General features: G+C 42.3%; 1 protein-coding gene across 1 annotated transcript; it reads right to left on the bottom strand.

Annotated features, from left to right (window-relative positions):
- Positions 1-2,783: 2,783 nt before the first annotated feature.
- On the bottom strand, positions 2,784-15,885 carry LOC120224693 (glutathione S-transferase alpha-4-like). The gene is given in 8 exon segments (XM_039222949.1): positions 2,784-2,994; positions 4,480-4,607; positions 7,952-8,067; positions 8,379-8,515; positions 10,653-10,741; positions 10,744-10,806; positions 13,918-13,971; positions 15,660-15,885. Coding segments are annotated over 8 exon segments (795 nt in total). The 5' UTR covers positions 15,745-15,885; the 3' UTR covers positions 2,784-2,871.
- Between the last annotated feature and the right edge of the window lie 431 nt (positions 15,886-16,316).

Genomic DNA, 16,316 nt, shown 5'->3' with positions numbered 1-16,316 from the left:
TTTATTTTTGTGCATGGTGTGAGAAAATGATCTAGTTTCATTCTTCTGCATGTTGCTGTCCAATTCTCCCAACACCATCTGTTAAAAAGGCTGTCTTTTTTCCATTGGATACTCTTTCCTGCTTTGTCAAAGATCAGTTGGCTGTATACTTTTGGGTCCACTTCTGAGTTCTCAATTCTGTTCCATTGGTCTATGTGTCTGTTTTTGTGCCAATACCATACTGTCTTGATGATGACAGCTCAAAACAAATAGGCTTTAACTGGAAGGACAGAGTCATAGTCACCAAGAAAAGAAATTCTCACCTTTTAGAGTGCTTACCCTTTAAAATGGGAAAACGAAGCTGGTAACAGAGTCTTCATCCCAGAATCTTTTGGAAGAGATGACCAGGGACCTTCAAGACTCTATACCTCCCTTTCTATGGATATATTGAGCGGACTGTCTTCACTTGCCTTTCTTTTTCTGTCCAGAGTTATGATTCCCTGGTGATGGGGGAGAAGTGGGGTCTTGAATGTTGCTGGCTGCTACAGATTCTCTGAGGCTCACTTCCTTTGACACCCAGAGTTACCTCCACTAGTTTGGGTAGCTAGGCAGTTGGCCCAAAGAGAACCCTATAGGGAAGAATGAAGGGATAAAGACGATTACAAGAATGACAGCAAGTTGTATGTATGGGGTTATAATGAATCATGCTCTGGCATTGGTTGGATGTACCTTCATCGGCTGCCTTTGGGTGTGGCTGGAGAACATGCCAGGTTGGGGTCAGACCTAGGGCTTATTTTCACAACCCAGGAAGTAGGACCCTGGGCAACACAGGCTTAAGGCTTTGGGAACTCAACCACACGGTGCTTGTTTCTCAAGGGAGGAACCAGGGCAAGGAGTGAGGACCCAGAAAGAGCTTGTTTTTAAGAACAATCCAGGGAGGGGAGGATTTTATTTTTCATTGTGTAAGTCTTATAAACTATTTGAACTATTTACCAAGACCATGCGATTATGACAAAAAGAGACTGGCTTACCATTTGGAATCATGAAAAAAATAAGTTCTTTTCCTTTTCTTACTTAATTTCTGTCAGGTCAGACTCTTGGCTTGGTGGAGTTCAGAGGGAAAAGTCATCCCACAGAGAGAAGGGCAGAGTTTCCCCCGTAAGAAGCCTTTCCTCCCACTTTGTCTGATTCATCATCGGTTAGTAGCTGTGGCCCTGCCAGCGTGGGGAATGAGACAGGGCGATTAGCTATTTGAGAATCCCTGGGTTGGGGTTTGACCACGCTGGGAGCAAGAGCTCAGGCCATACAAAGGCTGAGCTGGGGGTTGCTGAATGCTCCAGGTGGTCAGAACTCTGTTGACCAATCTGTCCTCCGGGCTGGGGAGGTAAAATGGATGAGGCAAGGTACAGTGTAGGGATGGTCATGCCCTGCAGTAGCCCTTAGGATACCAGTGCAAAGTCTGGTGAACCATTCAGTCATTTAACAAGTAAGGACAGGCATATGGATACATACTCAGAAGCTGATGACGTGTGTGGCTTGGGCAGGATGGCCTTGCAGCAGGTTAAAGCCAGGAGAGTCACGTACCTCAAACCATTGACAGGAGCCTTGCTCCAGACCTCAGACCACTGACTGGAAGCCATCATTGTGCCTATAACATCACCCTGGACAGCTGCTCCATTCCCCACCAAACAAGGCCCTGATGTGGGCTGGGTTCCAAATTACCCAACTTGGGAATGCAATAGATACCCTTAAAGCATGTTGATCAAGGAGAGGGAATCTTTGAGTCAGATCGTATAAATATTCATTGGTTACATCTTAATCTCAGTGTTACTTGGAATTGTCTCAGCAAAGCAAAACTCAGTCTCAGGAGGTTCTGTTAGGGGGAATAGGGTTGCCTAATTGCCTGAGTATTTTTTCAGGGTTTCAGAAAGATGTTCCCTGGACATTCTCTGTCCCCCATCCTTCCTCTTAGGATTCACTAGCATCAGCCACCATCTCACTCCTGATTTGTCATTTGCCATTTTTATCTATCCCAAGTATTCAGCATCAGTGTGGGTGTTGGAGAGATCCTGGCCCCAAAATCTCTCTGTTCACTCTTCCTACAGTGGTCCTGATGTTGGTACAGACAGCAAGAACAGTGCCTTATGTAGGCCACTGCCCTAAACACACACTGCCTCCTATTTAAAAAAAATTGTTTTTAACATTTATTTATTTTTTGGGAAACAGGGTATGAATGGTAGAGGGGCAGAGGGATAGGGAGTCAGAGATTTCGAAGCAAGCTCCAGGCTCTGAGCTGTTAGCACAGACCCCCGATGTGGGGCTCGAACTCACAAATCCTAAGATCATGATCTGAGCCAAAGTCTGATGCTTAACTGACTGAGCCACCCCGGTGCCTCACAGTGCCTCCTATTTATTTACACACAACACTGATTTCATAAAGGCTGTAGCCATCACCCACAATCAACAAGCTTAAAAAAATTTCACACATCGGGGCACCTGGGTGGCTCAGTCGGTTAAGCGTCCGGCTTCGGCTCAGGTCATGATCTCACAGTTTGTGGGTTCAAGTCCCGTGTCAGGCTCTGTGCTGACAGCTAGCTCAGAGCCTGGAGCCTGTTTCAGATTCTGTGTCTCCCTCTCTCTCTGACCCTCCCCTGTTCATGCTGTCTCTCTCTCTCTCAGAAATAAGTAAAAAACATCAAAAAATTTTTAAAAAAAATTTCACACATCAGAATGGTCTCATATTGCATTTAATCGGTGTTTGCTGTTCATAGTATGTTTTTTTTCTTTTCAGACACTTTACTGCTAGAATCTATAGTTTGTTTCAGTTCGCAGCGGCCTGTATGGATGCTGTGATGGGACTGTGGCAGTGTACCAGTGTAGGCCGTGCTTTCATCAGAACTGCAGGATGCTCCTGACCCCCTCCACATAGTGGCTACCTGGGGGCAGCTTCCTCAGACTCCCAGGCTGCAGGAACTTACTAATTGTAGGGATGCTGCTGATTCTTGATTTAAGTGCCTGAAATGAAAGCCAGTGACTGAAACAAAAGCCTCCACAGCAGTCACAACCTTTAAGAAAATCAGAGCTTTGTCATGGGAGGAGACTGCTTAGGCTGCCAGCTTATGGACCCCAGGGTGTTGAATCTGGGTTCACCCCTCAAGGCCTGTTGGCTGGATGTTCCCAGGAACGTAACACAATTGCTAGTATGTTTAGCTTGAATAAATTGTTTTGTTAAACAATCATTCAACAATCATTCCGGTGCCTGCGTGGCTCAGCTGGTTGTATCGGACTCTTGATTTTGGCTCAGGTCATGAACCCAGGGTCATGAGATGGAGCCCCCACACTGGGCTGAGTGCTGGGCAAGGAGCCTGCTTAAGAATCTCTCTATTCCTCTCTCTCTCTCTCTGCCCCTCCCCCACTCTCTCACACACACACACTCTCTCACACACACACAAAATAAATAAAAAATAAAAGATCATTGTCTCAAGTAGGTACATATAAAAACTCTGAAAAAGTCATATTCTTTGACCTACTGATTCTTGTTCTAGGAATTTCTTATAAGGGTGAGCAAACAAATCACATAAGGTATGAGCAAAGAAATAACAATAAGAATGTTAGCAAAGTGAAAAGGTGGAAATAACCTATATTTCCAAGAACAGAAAACTGGTTATATAAACTATGGTACATCCCTACAAAGTATATAGTCCAGTAATTTAAAATTATATAATACATAAAAAGAAGAGGAAGACCCCATTATTGACAGGGAAAGACCTCTAGAATGTACTGTTTTGTTCAAAGGGAAAAAAAAACCCAAGACAGAATAGAATACGTTTGCTGTTTTGGGTAAGAAAGCCAGGGCTGGAGGTAACAGATAAATTAATATTCATATTTGCCTGTATTTGCATAAATGAGAATACTGGAAGGGTACACAGGAAACCAATAAAGGTGATTATAGGGGCAGGAAAGTGGGATGGCAGCGGTAGGAATGAGCTTTCTGAATTTATGCCTCCCCACTGTTTTTTAGTTTATTTATTTATTTTGAGAGAAAGCGGGCAAGCATGAGCAGGGGAAGGACAAAGAGATAAGGAGAGAGAGAGAATCCCAAGCATTAACAGGTGACAGTGTGGAGCCAGATGTAGGACTCGATCTCACGAATGACAAAATCATGATCTGAGCTGAAATCAAGAGTCAGATACTTGGGGCACCTGGGTGGCTCGGTCGGTTGATAGCTGGAGTTCAGGCCAGGTCAGGATCTCACAGCTCATGATTTTGAGCCCTTCATCTGGCTCTGTGCTGACAGCCCAGAGCCTGGAGCCTGCTTTGGATTCTGTGTCTCCCTCTCTGTCTGCCCCTCCCCAGCTCGTGCTGTCTTCTCAAAAATAAATAAACATTTAAAAAAAAATTTTAACATCTTTTATTGAGTTTGATCTGGAGATGCACTTTGTTTTAGTCTTTGTTTCTATTCACTTTTTCTTGGGCTTCGTGTGTGTGCTAATACACTACCTTCAGTAGAGGGAAGTCAGAAAGAACAGAAGCATCAAGTTCTTCCACCATTAAAATAGCTTCCAGAAGCTGTATGTCTGCCCAACTGAATCTGTTGCCAACGAGAAAATTCTGTGGTCGTTCAAAATCTGCAGAAAGAAAAATAACAAAGAATATCATATAAAAGTCAAGACTATTTTGCCTGGCTAACCACTTATAAAAGCAGGGACTCTTTTGTAAAGATTAAATCTACTAAAGAATCTTTTTTCTTGATAATCTCCAAGAATGCTGGAAAGGGTCAGATGAAACCAACTCTTAAACACTCCTAAACTTGCTGTAAATTGGCACAATATTGTTGGAAATTTGTCAGTGATCATCAAGATATTTTGGGTAGTAAAGTGCTGGAATGGAGTTCTCTCTTATAAGCCTAGGGCTGGTTATGTTAAACTGTACCCACTAGCATAAGGGAGACACAAAGGTCATGATTAACTAGAATCTGGCTACTATCCCACAAGTAGAAATAAGTCGCCAATGGGATATCAGAAGCCCAAACCTGAGCCTTTTTACTATCCAATGAAAAGTGAATATAAAAATCCCTCAGGTGTAGCTTTGAGTGGCAGATATACAAAATATGGCTTTCCTCCATAGGTAAGGAACAAAGATAAATTCAGGCACCACATCTCTTCCTGGGATACAGGGGTAAAAATAAATGTTAGTATGGATGAAAAAAATGACTAGAATCAGTGAATTCTAGAGTATCCCAGCCACAGCAAACATAAAAACAGTTGATGGAATATATTAAATATGCCAAATATATGGAATGTGATTCCTGCAGAAAACAGGCTCATGGCCACAAGTTACAAAGCACATGATTTGTACTTGAGATAACTCCTTTATAAGACAGAGGCAGCACATTGACAAAAAAGAATTCTGAGCCACAGAGCCAAATGTAAAAGTGGACTCTTAAAAATTTTTTGTTTTTTCTTTATTTTTGAGAAAGGGAGAGAGAGAGAAAGATTGCAGGGGAAGAACAGAGATAGTGGGAAACACAGACTCTGAAGCAGGTTCCAGACTCTCAGCACAGAGCCCAACTGTCAGTTCTCAGCACAGAGCCCACTGCCGGGCTCGAACCTATGAACTGCAAGATCATGTCCTCAGCCAAAGTCAGACACTCAACTGACTGAGCTGCCCAGGCGTCTCAAGAGTGGACTCCTAAAGGAGTTAAAAATACTTAAGATGTACAAAGAGATAATGGGGGAGGAAGGCACGTAGAAAAAGGGGGGACATAGAGGCACCTGGGTGGCTCAGTCAGTTAAACTTCTGACTTCCAGCTCAGGTCATGATCTCATGGCTTGTGAGTTTGAGCCCTACATCAGGCTCTGTGCTGACAGCTCAGAGCCTGGATGGAGCCTGCTTCGGATTCTGTGTCTCCTTCTCTCTCTGTCCCTCCCCCACTTGTGCTCTGTCTCTTTCTCTCAAAAAATAAATAAATGTAAAAAAAAATATTTTTAAAGAGGGGCATTCTTGTTAACTAACTTGGATTTAAGTAAAATTTAAAAAATTAAAAAAAAAAAAGAGGGAGATTCTTCAGACTGAAAAAGAAGGGAGGAATCAAAGACTGTTGGGACCATGTCAAAAACCAGAAGCAAACTTGACGAAGCTACAACTGGCCAAAAGATAAGATGCTTGAGCTTCTATAATGACTTCTATAATCACTGAAACTAATGTAACATTGTGTGTCAACCATACTCAAATTTACTTTATGTATGCATTTTTAAAAGTTTATTGGGGGGGGCATGTATATGCACATGTGCATGCATGGGGGAGGGGCAGAGAGAGAAACACAGAGAGAATCCCAAGCAGGTTCCCAGCTGTCAGCACAGAGACTGATGTGGGGCTCAATCCCATGAACCATGAGATCATGAGCTGAGCTGAAACCAAGAGTGGGATGCTTAACTGACTGTTGCACGAAGGTGCCCCTATACTCAAATAAAAAAAAAAAAAGAAGAGCTCTAACACTATTCAAAGCACAGCACAATATTTAAATTCATGGCAATAAACAATATTATCACATTATTTAAAGAACAAAAACAAGAATGAAAAATCAATAAAACCATTAGTCCCCTTTGAAGAAGCTAGGTAACTAACTCATTTTGAAAAACAGTGAACAAAAAAAAGCATCAGGTATTTATCTTCCTTTCCTAACATAAACTGCACCCCAAAGTAACTAAATATATTATGACTGAACAGGAAGATTTTATAGAAAGTATGCCACTAATAAATAAAGAAGGATTGGCAGGATTGGGTGTCAGCATTTTGCATTCATTAATAAATCAGTGGGCCCAGGCATTAATCATCAATCACATTTAGTTGTAAGAAGAGGGACAACCAGATAATGTCTGCTTCCTAATGACCTTCACAACATCACCTATGACACAGTCCGGCCAAAATAATCATACCTGGGCACAATTAGGCTTCTAATTCTAACTTCCAATTGACAGGAAATTTACAGAATAAAGGAGTATGCTGCACTTAGTAAAATCCAGGCTATGGGAAGCTCAAGATAAATGCAAGAGGAATAAATAGAAGGAGAGAAAAGGGGGAGCCTGGGTGGCTCGGTCAGTTGAGTGTCTAACTCAACTTGATTTTGGCTCAGGCCATGATCTCCTGCTTCATGAGATTGAGCCACAAGTTGGGTTCTATGCTGACAGCAGGCAGCCTGCCTAGGAGTCTCTCTGTCTCTGCCCCCCTCCCTTGTGCACTGTCTCTCTCAAAATAAATAAATATTGAAAAAATAGCAAAAAAGAGGAAGGAAACTTATTTAAAAGAAGCTTAAAAATGTAATTGACTACAAGAATGAATTTGAGGATTTTTGGGGGTTTTTTTAATTAAAATACAATTGACACACAATGTTACGTTAATTTCAGGTAAACAAACTTGAGTTTGACTCTGATTTGAACAAATAAATTATTTTAAATGTTTTGAGGAGTATTAAATTAGGCTACACAAATTTCACAATCTGTACTATGATAAAGTCCATTTAACATTATAACTCAAGTAATCACACTAGTTGCTGTTTTTTTTTTTAATGGAAGGTGTTTCAACAACACTGTACCTTGTTCCAAATAAAGAGGTGCTTGCTTGTCTAGTTCTGAGGTACTGGCAAAACTCTTCATTGTGGTTTCATCTGTAATAAATCATTCTTTCCCCAAGACTAATACTGAGGAGAAAAACCACAGAATTCTTCTGTGGAAGCCTTTATTTAAGGAACCCCATGCCTACATGCTACCTTACCAGATGTATTTCCAGGACATTCCTAATTATTCACTCCAAAATGATTTCGGAAAAGTTGTAACTTTAAGAGGGCCTTATCTTTTGATTGAGGCATGATTAGCCTCCAGTATTACACGTAAAGAGACATCTGACAGTGAATTTAAGGTGATGAAGCCCCAGGCTGATGGCTTTTTAAAAAATCAGAACAGAAATGCTGTACCTTTCATTGCATTTGGCTTTTTCCCATTCAGTTTTGTTAGAGGTTCCAAAATTATGTAACCCTTATTAAAGTTTTGGTCCAGGTATAGTAAAGCTCTACCACAGCTTCGGTCTTTTCAGATATTCACACCTGAAATATTCTTCTTAGAAGAGGAAGTAAGTCCTGAATCCCTGCATCCCGGGAAGAGGAGGTGGGAACTTTCACCGCCCCCGCGTTCAGCCTCTTCGGCCCCGACCCCAGCTCTCTGGTGGGATCCGAGGGGCGGGCGACCTCTGGAAGATGCCAGCCCCGCCCCCTGCTCTCCCAGCTGGACCTGCGCGCGCAGCGATCGCGGAGCAGGACCTTGACTCTCGCGAGAGCTCCCCGGCAAGTCCGCCCCCGCGCGTTAAGGCCTCCCTGAGATCCAAAGTGGATTCCTGCCCCCTACGTTTTCAAAGACGGGAAGTAACGGGTTTTAGCTTTCTTCACGATTAAAGTAAGATCCTCCTCTTTTTCCTCAGGGGGTTTGAACGCAGCCAGTACGATCATCGTCATGAGATCCAATGTGTGGACGTACATGTGATCCTGACAACACAACGTGTGACTCTGATTAGGACGCGAGCCTTTGAGTATGGGGTTCCCTAATGCGCCACAGCGGTGGTGCAGATGGATACTGGGGAAAATGACTTTTCATGCCCCCTCCCTTAAGATTCCATGCCCAGGAATGATTTCTCCAACTAGAGCCATCCAAGTGACCAGGGTAGACTAGCGTCTCTGGAAATGTTTATTGAATGAAGGGATGTGTGGAAAAAAAAAAAAAAAAGGCTAAATGCCTCTAAGTTGATATCTGACATAAACAAACAAACAAATAAATGATTGTGGTTTTCAAAACCCAGCTGAACGAAGGTTACCGGAAGTGCAAAACTATTAGCACCAGATCCTTGTCAGTTGTTTAGGGAAGATGTATAATCTAGCAGGTCTTCCCTTGACATGGCAACTGAGAAGGAAACGTTTGCTTTCCTAGTCAGATCAAACAAATACCTTGATTCATTCTCTTAAAATTTTCCCCTACATTAACAAACGCAAAAAAAAAAAAGGGGGGGGGAGATTAAAAAAAAGAAAAACCCTAACAACAAGAAAAAACTAAGAATGGCAGACCTGTGACCATGATTTATTAGCCTGTTGGTGCAGTCATGGGGTGCAAGTTGTCTACAACCAGTATGCAAACAGTAAGGGTGGTGTGTCTGTGTATCCCCCACTATATGCTAACTGCCCAGCAAATTTGGTTCAGTGATCATCTCTATTTTCAACATATATAAAAGCATAATTTACTTTATTGTCCTATCTGAATTACAAATCACTTTTCTTACATGTTCGATTGTCACCTAGCCTGTCACCTTTAATTTGTAAAAAACACATCAAAACAGTCAGAAACAGATTGCTTTAGCATATCATTACTTGTTTACATTGTTATAAAAGGATGCTTTTCACACACTGTTTGAAATTGCTTCTCTTCCCATATACCTGCAAGTTAGGTATGGGACTGCAAGTTAGGATGACTAAATTCATTTTAAAGGTGGATCTAAAGAAGAGGGGTGTGCTGCTTCTTGTTATGGACTTTGTTCATTCCTATATTATACTCTCCTTTTTCTGAACAGGTGAACTTAGGCCTTTCTCCTACCTTGTCTTTTATATATGTGTATGGACCAACCAATAGTGTTCATGCTTATGGTGATAAGATTTCATTCAAGGACCACTGAAATGGCCCTTTGACCCCAAATACAGATAAAACTTTTATAGTTGTAAATCTTTGCTTTGTCTGTAGTTTACTTATCTCATGTGAAGCTGAACTGTGTATTCCTGGGAGTAATAATCCAGCCATCCTCAGCCAGGCCTAGCACAGTGCCCAGCACAGAGTAGATGCTTGTGGTATATACATGCAAAACAGTGGACACAAAGCTTCACTGTTCAGTAATTGTGATAAAATCTGACAGCTCCTTCCATCATTAGATGGGGTCTGTTTTCTGGAATGACCTCATGACTTGCTTTAACAAATAGAATGAGGTGGAATTGATGACCAGTTCTGAGCCTAGAACTTAAGAAGCTTTGTGTGCTTTTACTCTCTCTTAGAACCCTCTCTAGCTGCTCCAAGAACAAGCTCAGCATGAGAGGATGAGAGACACATGGTGCACTTACCCCTCAATGGATAGTCAACACTCCAAACCAGAGCCCCCTGACTGATGACTGGTTGACCAGAGACATAATGAGTGAGTCCAGCCAAGAGGAGTCAAGCCTGGCCAAGATATGCCAACGTCCCCATGACCCACAGACTGGTGAGGAATAAATGCCTGCTGACTTTAAGTCACTGTGGTTTGTGATAAAGCAGTATTTGTGGTAATAGATCATTGATACAATGCTCAGTGTTTATTTGCTGAATCAGTCATTTACACCTTCATGTAGAATGAAGTCTATTAAGTCATTTTATGAGAACCTATTTTGTGAGGAGTGGGAGAGGATATGAGTGTTGAATGCAGACCACCATGAGTAGTAAAAGGGGAAACCTGGAGTATTCAGAGCTATGCACAAGACACATGGATATAGCAAGAGCGTCTCCCCTTTCTTCCCCTTGCCTTCTCCTCCTAATCCAGGCTGAAAGTCTACACCTGAACTGAATCTCAGATGGTGCAAGACAACAGAGCTTGGATAAGAATCAAGTACAGACATGAGCACTGTGGTACCTTACTGTCTCCTTCAGGTTCTTCCCATACAGGTCGAACTTGGCAGCAAGGTAGCTGAGGATGGCTCTAGTCTTGTCAGCACCATTTCAACTATTTCAACCATAGGCACTTGGCCAAATACAGGTGTCCATCTATGGACTGAGCAAAGAGAAGTTAGGATACTCTCCTTCCATGGTTGTGGTAAGCTTGCAGGAGGGTCCCTTCTAATTTTGTTGAGTAGTTTTTAGTTTTCAACCAAAGTGGTGAGCTAATGACCCCAGTTGTTGAGGAAATTCCTACCATTTGCTTTATGGAAAATTTGATATTTGCTTGATGGTTCCAAGCATTTTTGTGCATTGGTTAATCATGACTAAGACACTATACATTTACTATGACTGTTTATATTATAAATGCTTCTGGTTCTCAAAGTTTAGGGTATATGAAAATCATCTCAGGGAGATGGGTTGTTAAAAATACTCACCCACCCCCCAGATATTCTGGTTCAGGGGTGGAGGCTGGGAGCCTGAACTCTATGAAAAGCACATCAGGTATTATTCCAGGTCTACATAGCAGCAGGATGGATGTGACAACAAGAACCCAGGCAGACCAGGGCCAAATGCCAGCTTTAGCCTTCCCCAGCCATGTGACTTTAAGCAAATGATTCACCTGAACTTCAGCTTCCTTTTCTCTAAAACAATAATATCTATCAAGCAGGATTTTTGAAAGGATGAAATGAGATACCTTTAAAAAATCACTGAATACTGTCAATAATCGTGTTTAGTAAAATTAAACTAATTTTAATTTAGTGACTGCCTATATAAGTAATGCATTTAAAGATGTGCTATAGTGCTCTTTTCATAGGATAGGGTCTTGAAGAAATACATAGCCTTTAAATTTCCTTTACCACCTGCACATTGCTGAGAATAAGGAACTTTACCTAGGCTAGGAACCAGACTTCACTAGTGCATTGTCAGAGGCCCTAATGAATTTCCCTAGTTTCCACTGTTGTTGCTACTTGCCTTAATGAGAGGCAGTAGAATATGGTGGACACTGAATGATCATCTAAACTGGTCTCTGTGCTACTGCAGAAGTCCATTAAAAATGGTCCATGCTTCTAGGAACTGATGATCTTCTTCAGAGAGACTTTTAAAAATCTCAGATCAAGAGTGCAGGGAAGGATTTTGCAATTATTTAGTTCATTCATATTATAGACTATGGCACTATGGAGGCCAAGAGAGCAAACATGACTTGCTCACACTCACAGTCAGGAGACCGCTAAGCCAGCAGAAGTAGGTCTTCAACTCTCAGCTCAGGGCCCTCTCTGCTGTCCTTTTCTGCCTCCTGTTCACTAATAATAGTAATGCCCAGGAAGGTGTCTGAAGCACAAGAGCAGCATCACAGACTCAGGAGGATCTCCTAGGCTGTTAGGGAGGATTTCCTGCCAGAATGATCACGAAAGAGTTTCTGGAGATACATTTCATTTATTTATTCAATACATATGTATTTACTGCCTACTATGTACCAGTGACTGGCCTTGTTCAGGGTGGAGGAGGGCAGAAATGACAAGAAAGAGGAGCTTCAGGGGCATTCCAGGATTTAATAAAGTTCCTGGACAGGAACTGGGGAAGAGTTAGCTGGTCTTCCCCATTCAATGAGATCTACTGGCATCCTGCATCTGTGACCACAGAGGTTCATTTTATTTTATGGTAAGGAGACAGGACACAGAGAAGTTAAAGGCCTTTTGCAGTCATACAGTTTGTAAACGGTAGGTATGCTGATTACTAGTTGAACATTTTTTCAAAAAATAATTTGTGTTCAGGGCGCCTGGGTGGCTTAGTCGGTTAAGCGTCCAACTTTCGCTTAGGTCATGATCTCGCGGTTCGTGGGTTCGAGCCCCGCGTCGGGCTCTGTGCTGACTGCCAGCTCAGAGCCTGAAGCCTGTTTCAGTCTGTGACTCCCTCTCTCTCTGACCCTCCCCTGCTCACGCTGTCTCTCTCTCTCTCTCTCTCCTAGAAATAAATAAAACATTAAAAAGAAAATAATTTATGTTCATTTCATGACTGTTTATCAGCAACAATGAGAACATGCAGGTTTCCTTAGATTAGGAAAATAACGTTGTGGCAGTTAGAGTTTAAGAAGTGCTGTGAAAGTACTAATCTTTTCTCTTGGGAATTGTGACAAAAGTGAGAAACTTTTCTTGGGAATTGTAAGGCTGAAGGACTTCTTCCAAATTTAATCAAATTTCGATCTTTCATATAGTCTTGGTTCTACATTGTAACCTGATAAAAAATGGCATCTGTTAATCTGCTGAAATCACTAAGAAGTGGATATGAGCCAATGAAGACCAAAGAATACCTTTGGTCACAGAAATAGCACTGCTAGGAATTTACCCAAGGGATACAGGAGTGCTGATGCATAGAAGCACATGTACCCCAATGTTCATAGCAGCACTCTCAACAATAGCCAAATCATGGAAAGAGCCTAAGTGTCCCTCAACGGAGGAATGGATCAAGAAGGTGTGGTTTATCTATACAATAGAATACTACATGGCAATGAGAAAGAAGGAAATCTGGCCATGTGTAGCAACACGGATGGACCTTGAGGGTGTTAATGCTGAGCGAAATAAGTCAGGCAGAGAAGGGCAGCTACCATATGTTTGCACATATAGGTGGATTAGGAGGAAGCTAATGGAGGACCGTGGGGGAGAAGAAGGGGAAGAATAGTTGGGGAGAGGGAGGAGGGGAGCAAACTATGAGAGACTCTTGAATGTCGAGAACAAACTGAGGGCTGATGGGGGGAGAGGGGGGAGATGGGCATGGAGGAGGGCACTTGTGGGGATGAGCACTGGGTGTTATATGGAAACCAATTTGATAATAAACTACTAAAAAAAAAAGAATATCTTTGGTCAAATTCCCCTTCCCTTTTACTCCTTCCTCTCCAACCCACTGGATCAGGATTTAAGAATTCTAAAAGGATTCTTTAGTGGAGTGGGGAGTATTGAACCAATTAGCTGAGTTAACCCATGCTATCATATCTAATTGAGGTCAGGGTCATAGTCTACTTGATAAGCTTTTATGAAGCCTAAGGAGACAATGCAGATGACAAATTTAGCTCTGTGACAGGGATACAGTGAGCATTCAATCAGTTTTAGTGGTCCTTTTCCTAATAGTTGTCACTGTAGAGTTCTGTGTTCTGTATTGAAATGAATATTTCCAGAAACAAATTTTTATTTTTTTCTAGTAAGATAACATTGAATAAATCTAGGCTCACCCTTCTGCAGCTTCTCATATTGTTCTCTTGTTTCAATAAATTCTCCTTCAAACTAGATAAAGGACAGAAGCATTGTTACAACATTAATATCCTCAGAGAGAGAGAAATGTTCACAGTATAAAATGCCCAATGACTTCCAGAATGAAAATTTTATTTTTATTTATTTTATTAAGATTTAATTTTTTTAAAAAACTTTTAATGTTTATTTATTTTTGAGAGAGAGAGACAGAGCATAAGCAGGGGAGGGGCAGAGAAAGAGGGAGGCACAGGATCCAAAGCAGGCTCCACGCTCTGAGGTGTCAGCCCAGAGCCCTACGCAGGGCTCGAACTCATGAATTGTGAGATCATGGCCTGAACTGAAGCTGCACACTTAACCAGTTGAGCCACCCAGGTACCCCAAGATTTCATTTTTAAGTAGGGGGTGCCTGTGTGCCTCAGGTCACACAGTCTCATGACTTGCAGGTTATGTGTTGGAGCCCCAAGTCAGGCTCTGCGCTGGAGAGCCTGGAGCCTGCTTTGGCTCCCCCTTTCTCTGCCCCTCCCCTACTTGTGTGCACATGCTCATGCTAATCCTCTCTCTCTCTCTCAAATAAGTAAATAAACAATAACAAAAAAATTTTATTTTTAAGTAATCTCTATACCCAATGTGGGGCTCGAATTCACAACCAGAGTCACAAGCTCCACTGACTGAGCCAGCCAGGTGCTCCCAGAATGAAAATTTTAAAAGGAACCACAACGTTGTCAATTTAGACGCAGCTGAAAATTCTGCCAGTGTGTGTGTGTGCAGGGGGCATGGGACTGGCACCCCTTTGGGGGTTTTGCCTACTTAACAGGATATCCCCAGCCCCGTTCATATTATTTTCTTTTCTTCACATTAGCTCTTTTTTCTCTCCAAATTCTTGTCCTTTTCTCTAACTTCCCCCAATGATTTCCCTCCTCCTATTCCTCTCTTTCCTTTCTTCTCTCTCTTCTGTGTCATTTCCCCTCTGTATCAGTCCAAATTAAATTTCTCTTCGATGCTTGTACATTCAGTGAAAGGCATCAAAGATCATCAGTCAGGTGGGGTTATCATCATTTATTGATGGAATCTCTGAAGCTACCGTGGCAAAGAGTGACTTTTTTGTCCCCTAAGCCTTGAGTTAGGAGTAGGATAAAGTGAACAAAACTAAGAAGGTCATGCATGAGTCCATGTTTTAAAGAAGATGGCATTCAAATAGGGAAAAGGACATCTACACCTGCGTGAAACCAAACAGTTCCAAAGCATTTGTGAAAATCTATGGAAAATTCAGTGGTTAAGGAATTCAGAATTAAGGACAGACCCCAATGGGACAGACTTTTCTGGGCTTTAGAGGAGACCAGACTACAGCTGGGAATAAGGTTTCAGTGGGCAGCCGTGGGTGGAACAAGGTGCCAGGCCAGTGCTGGAAACACTCTGGAAATCACTTGGTTCCAGTGAAAACAATGATGCAGATGTGGGTCTCCTCTCTCTCCTTTGTCTTATGAGTCATCATGATCTCTTCAGCTGCTACGAAGTTTCTGAAACAGCTCTCTACACTTCCACACTCCCAACCCTGCTTAGAGAGGACTACGATCCCTCCCTCACCTCTTACAAAGGAAGACAGGTAGAAAGGGAAAGCGTGGATCCTTCTCGAAGGCACCACCCTGAATTATGAAAGGGGGAAAAAGAGCACTCCAGCCCACCCAAATTACCCTCCTTCCTTTCCCAGTCAGGGACCAACCTCCTACTCCAGCTGCAGACAACAGCCAGTGGATCAATTCCATCCTGCCCCTGCCACGAAAGTAGCAGAGCTTGGGTTTGGTTGTCATGACTCTTGGCTCAGAGTTTTCTGAAGGGCAAAATAAGAAAAGTAAGAAAAGCAATAAAACAATGATCAGAGAAGCAGGATGGTGGTTACCTCCAGGGAGGAGAACAAGGGTTGTGATTGGTGCAGGGGTGAATGAGGGAGAGTCTGGAATGCTATCAATATTCTGTTTCTTTTCTTTTTTTAAACATTTTTGTAATGTTTATTTATTTTGAGAGAGAGAGACAGCATGAGCACGGGAGGGTCAGAGAGAGAGGAAGACACAGAGTCCGAAGCAGGCTCCAGGCTCTGAGCTGTCAGCACAGAGCCTGACGAGGGACTCGAACCCGCGAACCAGGAGATCGTAACCTGAGCCAAAGTTGGATGCTTAACCAAGTGAGCCACCCAGGTGCCCCAATATCCTGTTTCTTAAACAGAATTAATAATCAGTCTTTATAATTAGTCTTTAAACTGCACGTAAATGCACTCCCCTGTATGTATGCTCTATCTCACAGTTTAAGAAAAAAAGAACAAACTATACTTACCAAAGTATCAATCCATAGATTTGAGAAACTATCTCTGGTATTTTGAGAAAGG

Source organism: Hyaena hyaena, unplaced genomic scaffold (genome assembly GCF_003009895.1).
Source record: "Hyaena hyaena isolate Hyena2069 unplaced genomic scaffold, ASM300989v1 scaffold_1223, whole genome shotgun sequence".
In the NCBI taxonomy this organism is placed as follows: domain Eukaryota; kingdom Metazoa; phylum Chordata; class Mammalia; order Carnivora; family Hyaenidae; genus Hyaena; species Hyaena hyaena.
The sequence above is the reverse complement of the archived record's forward strand: the minus strand, read 5'-3'. Positions and strand labels throughout refer to the sequence as shown.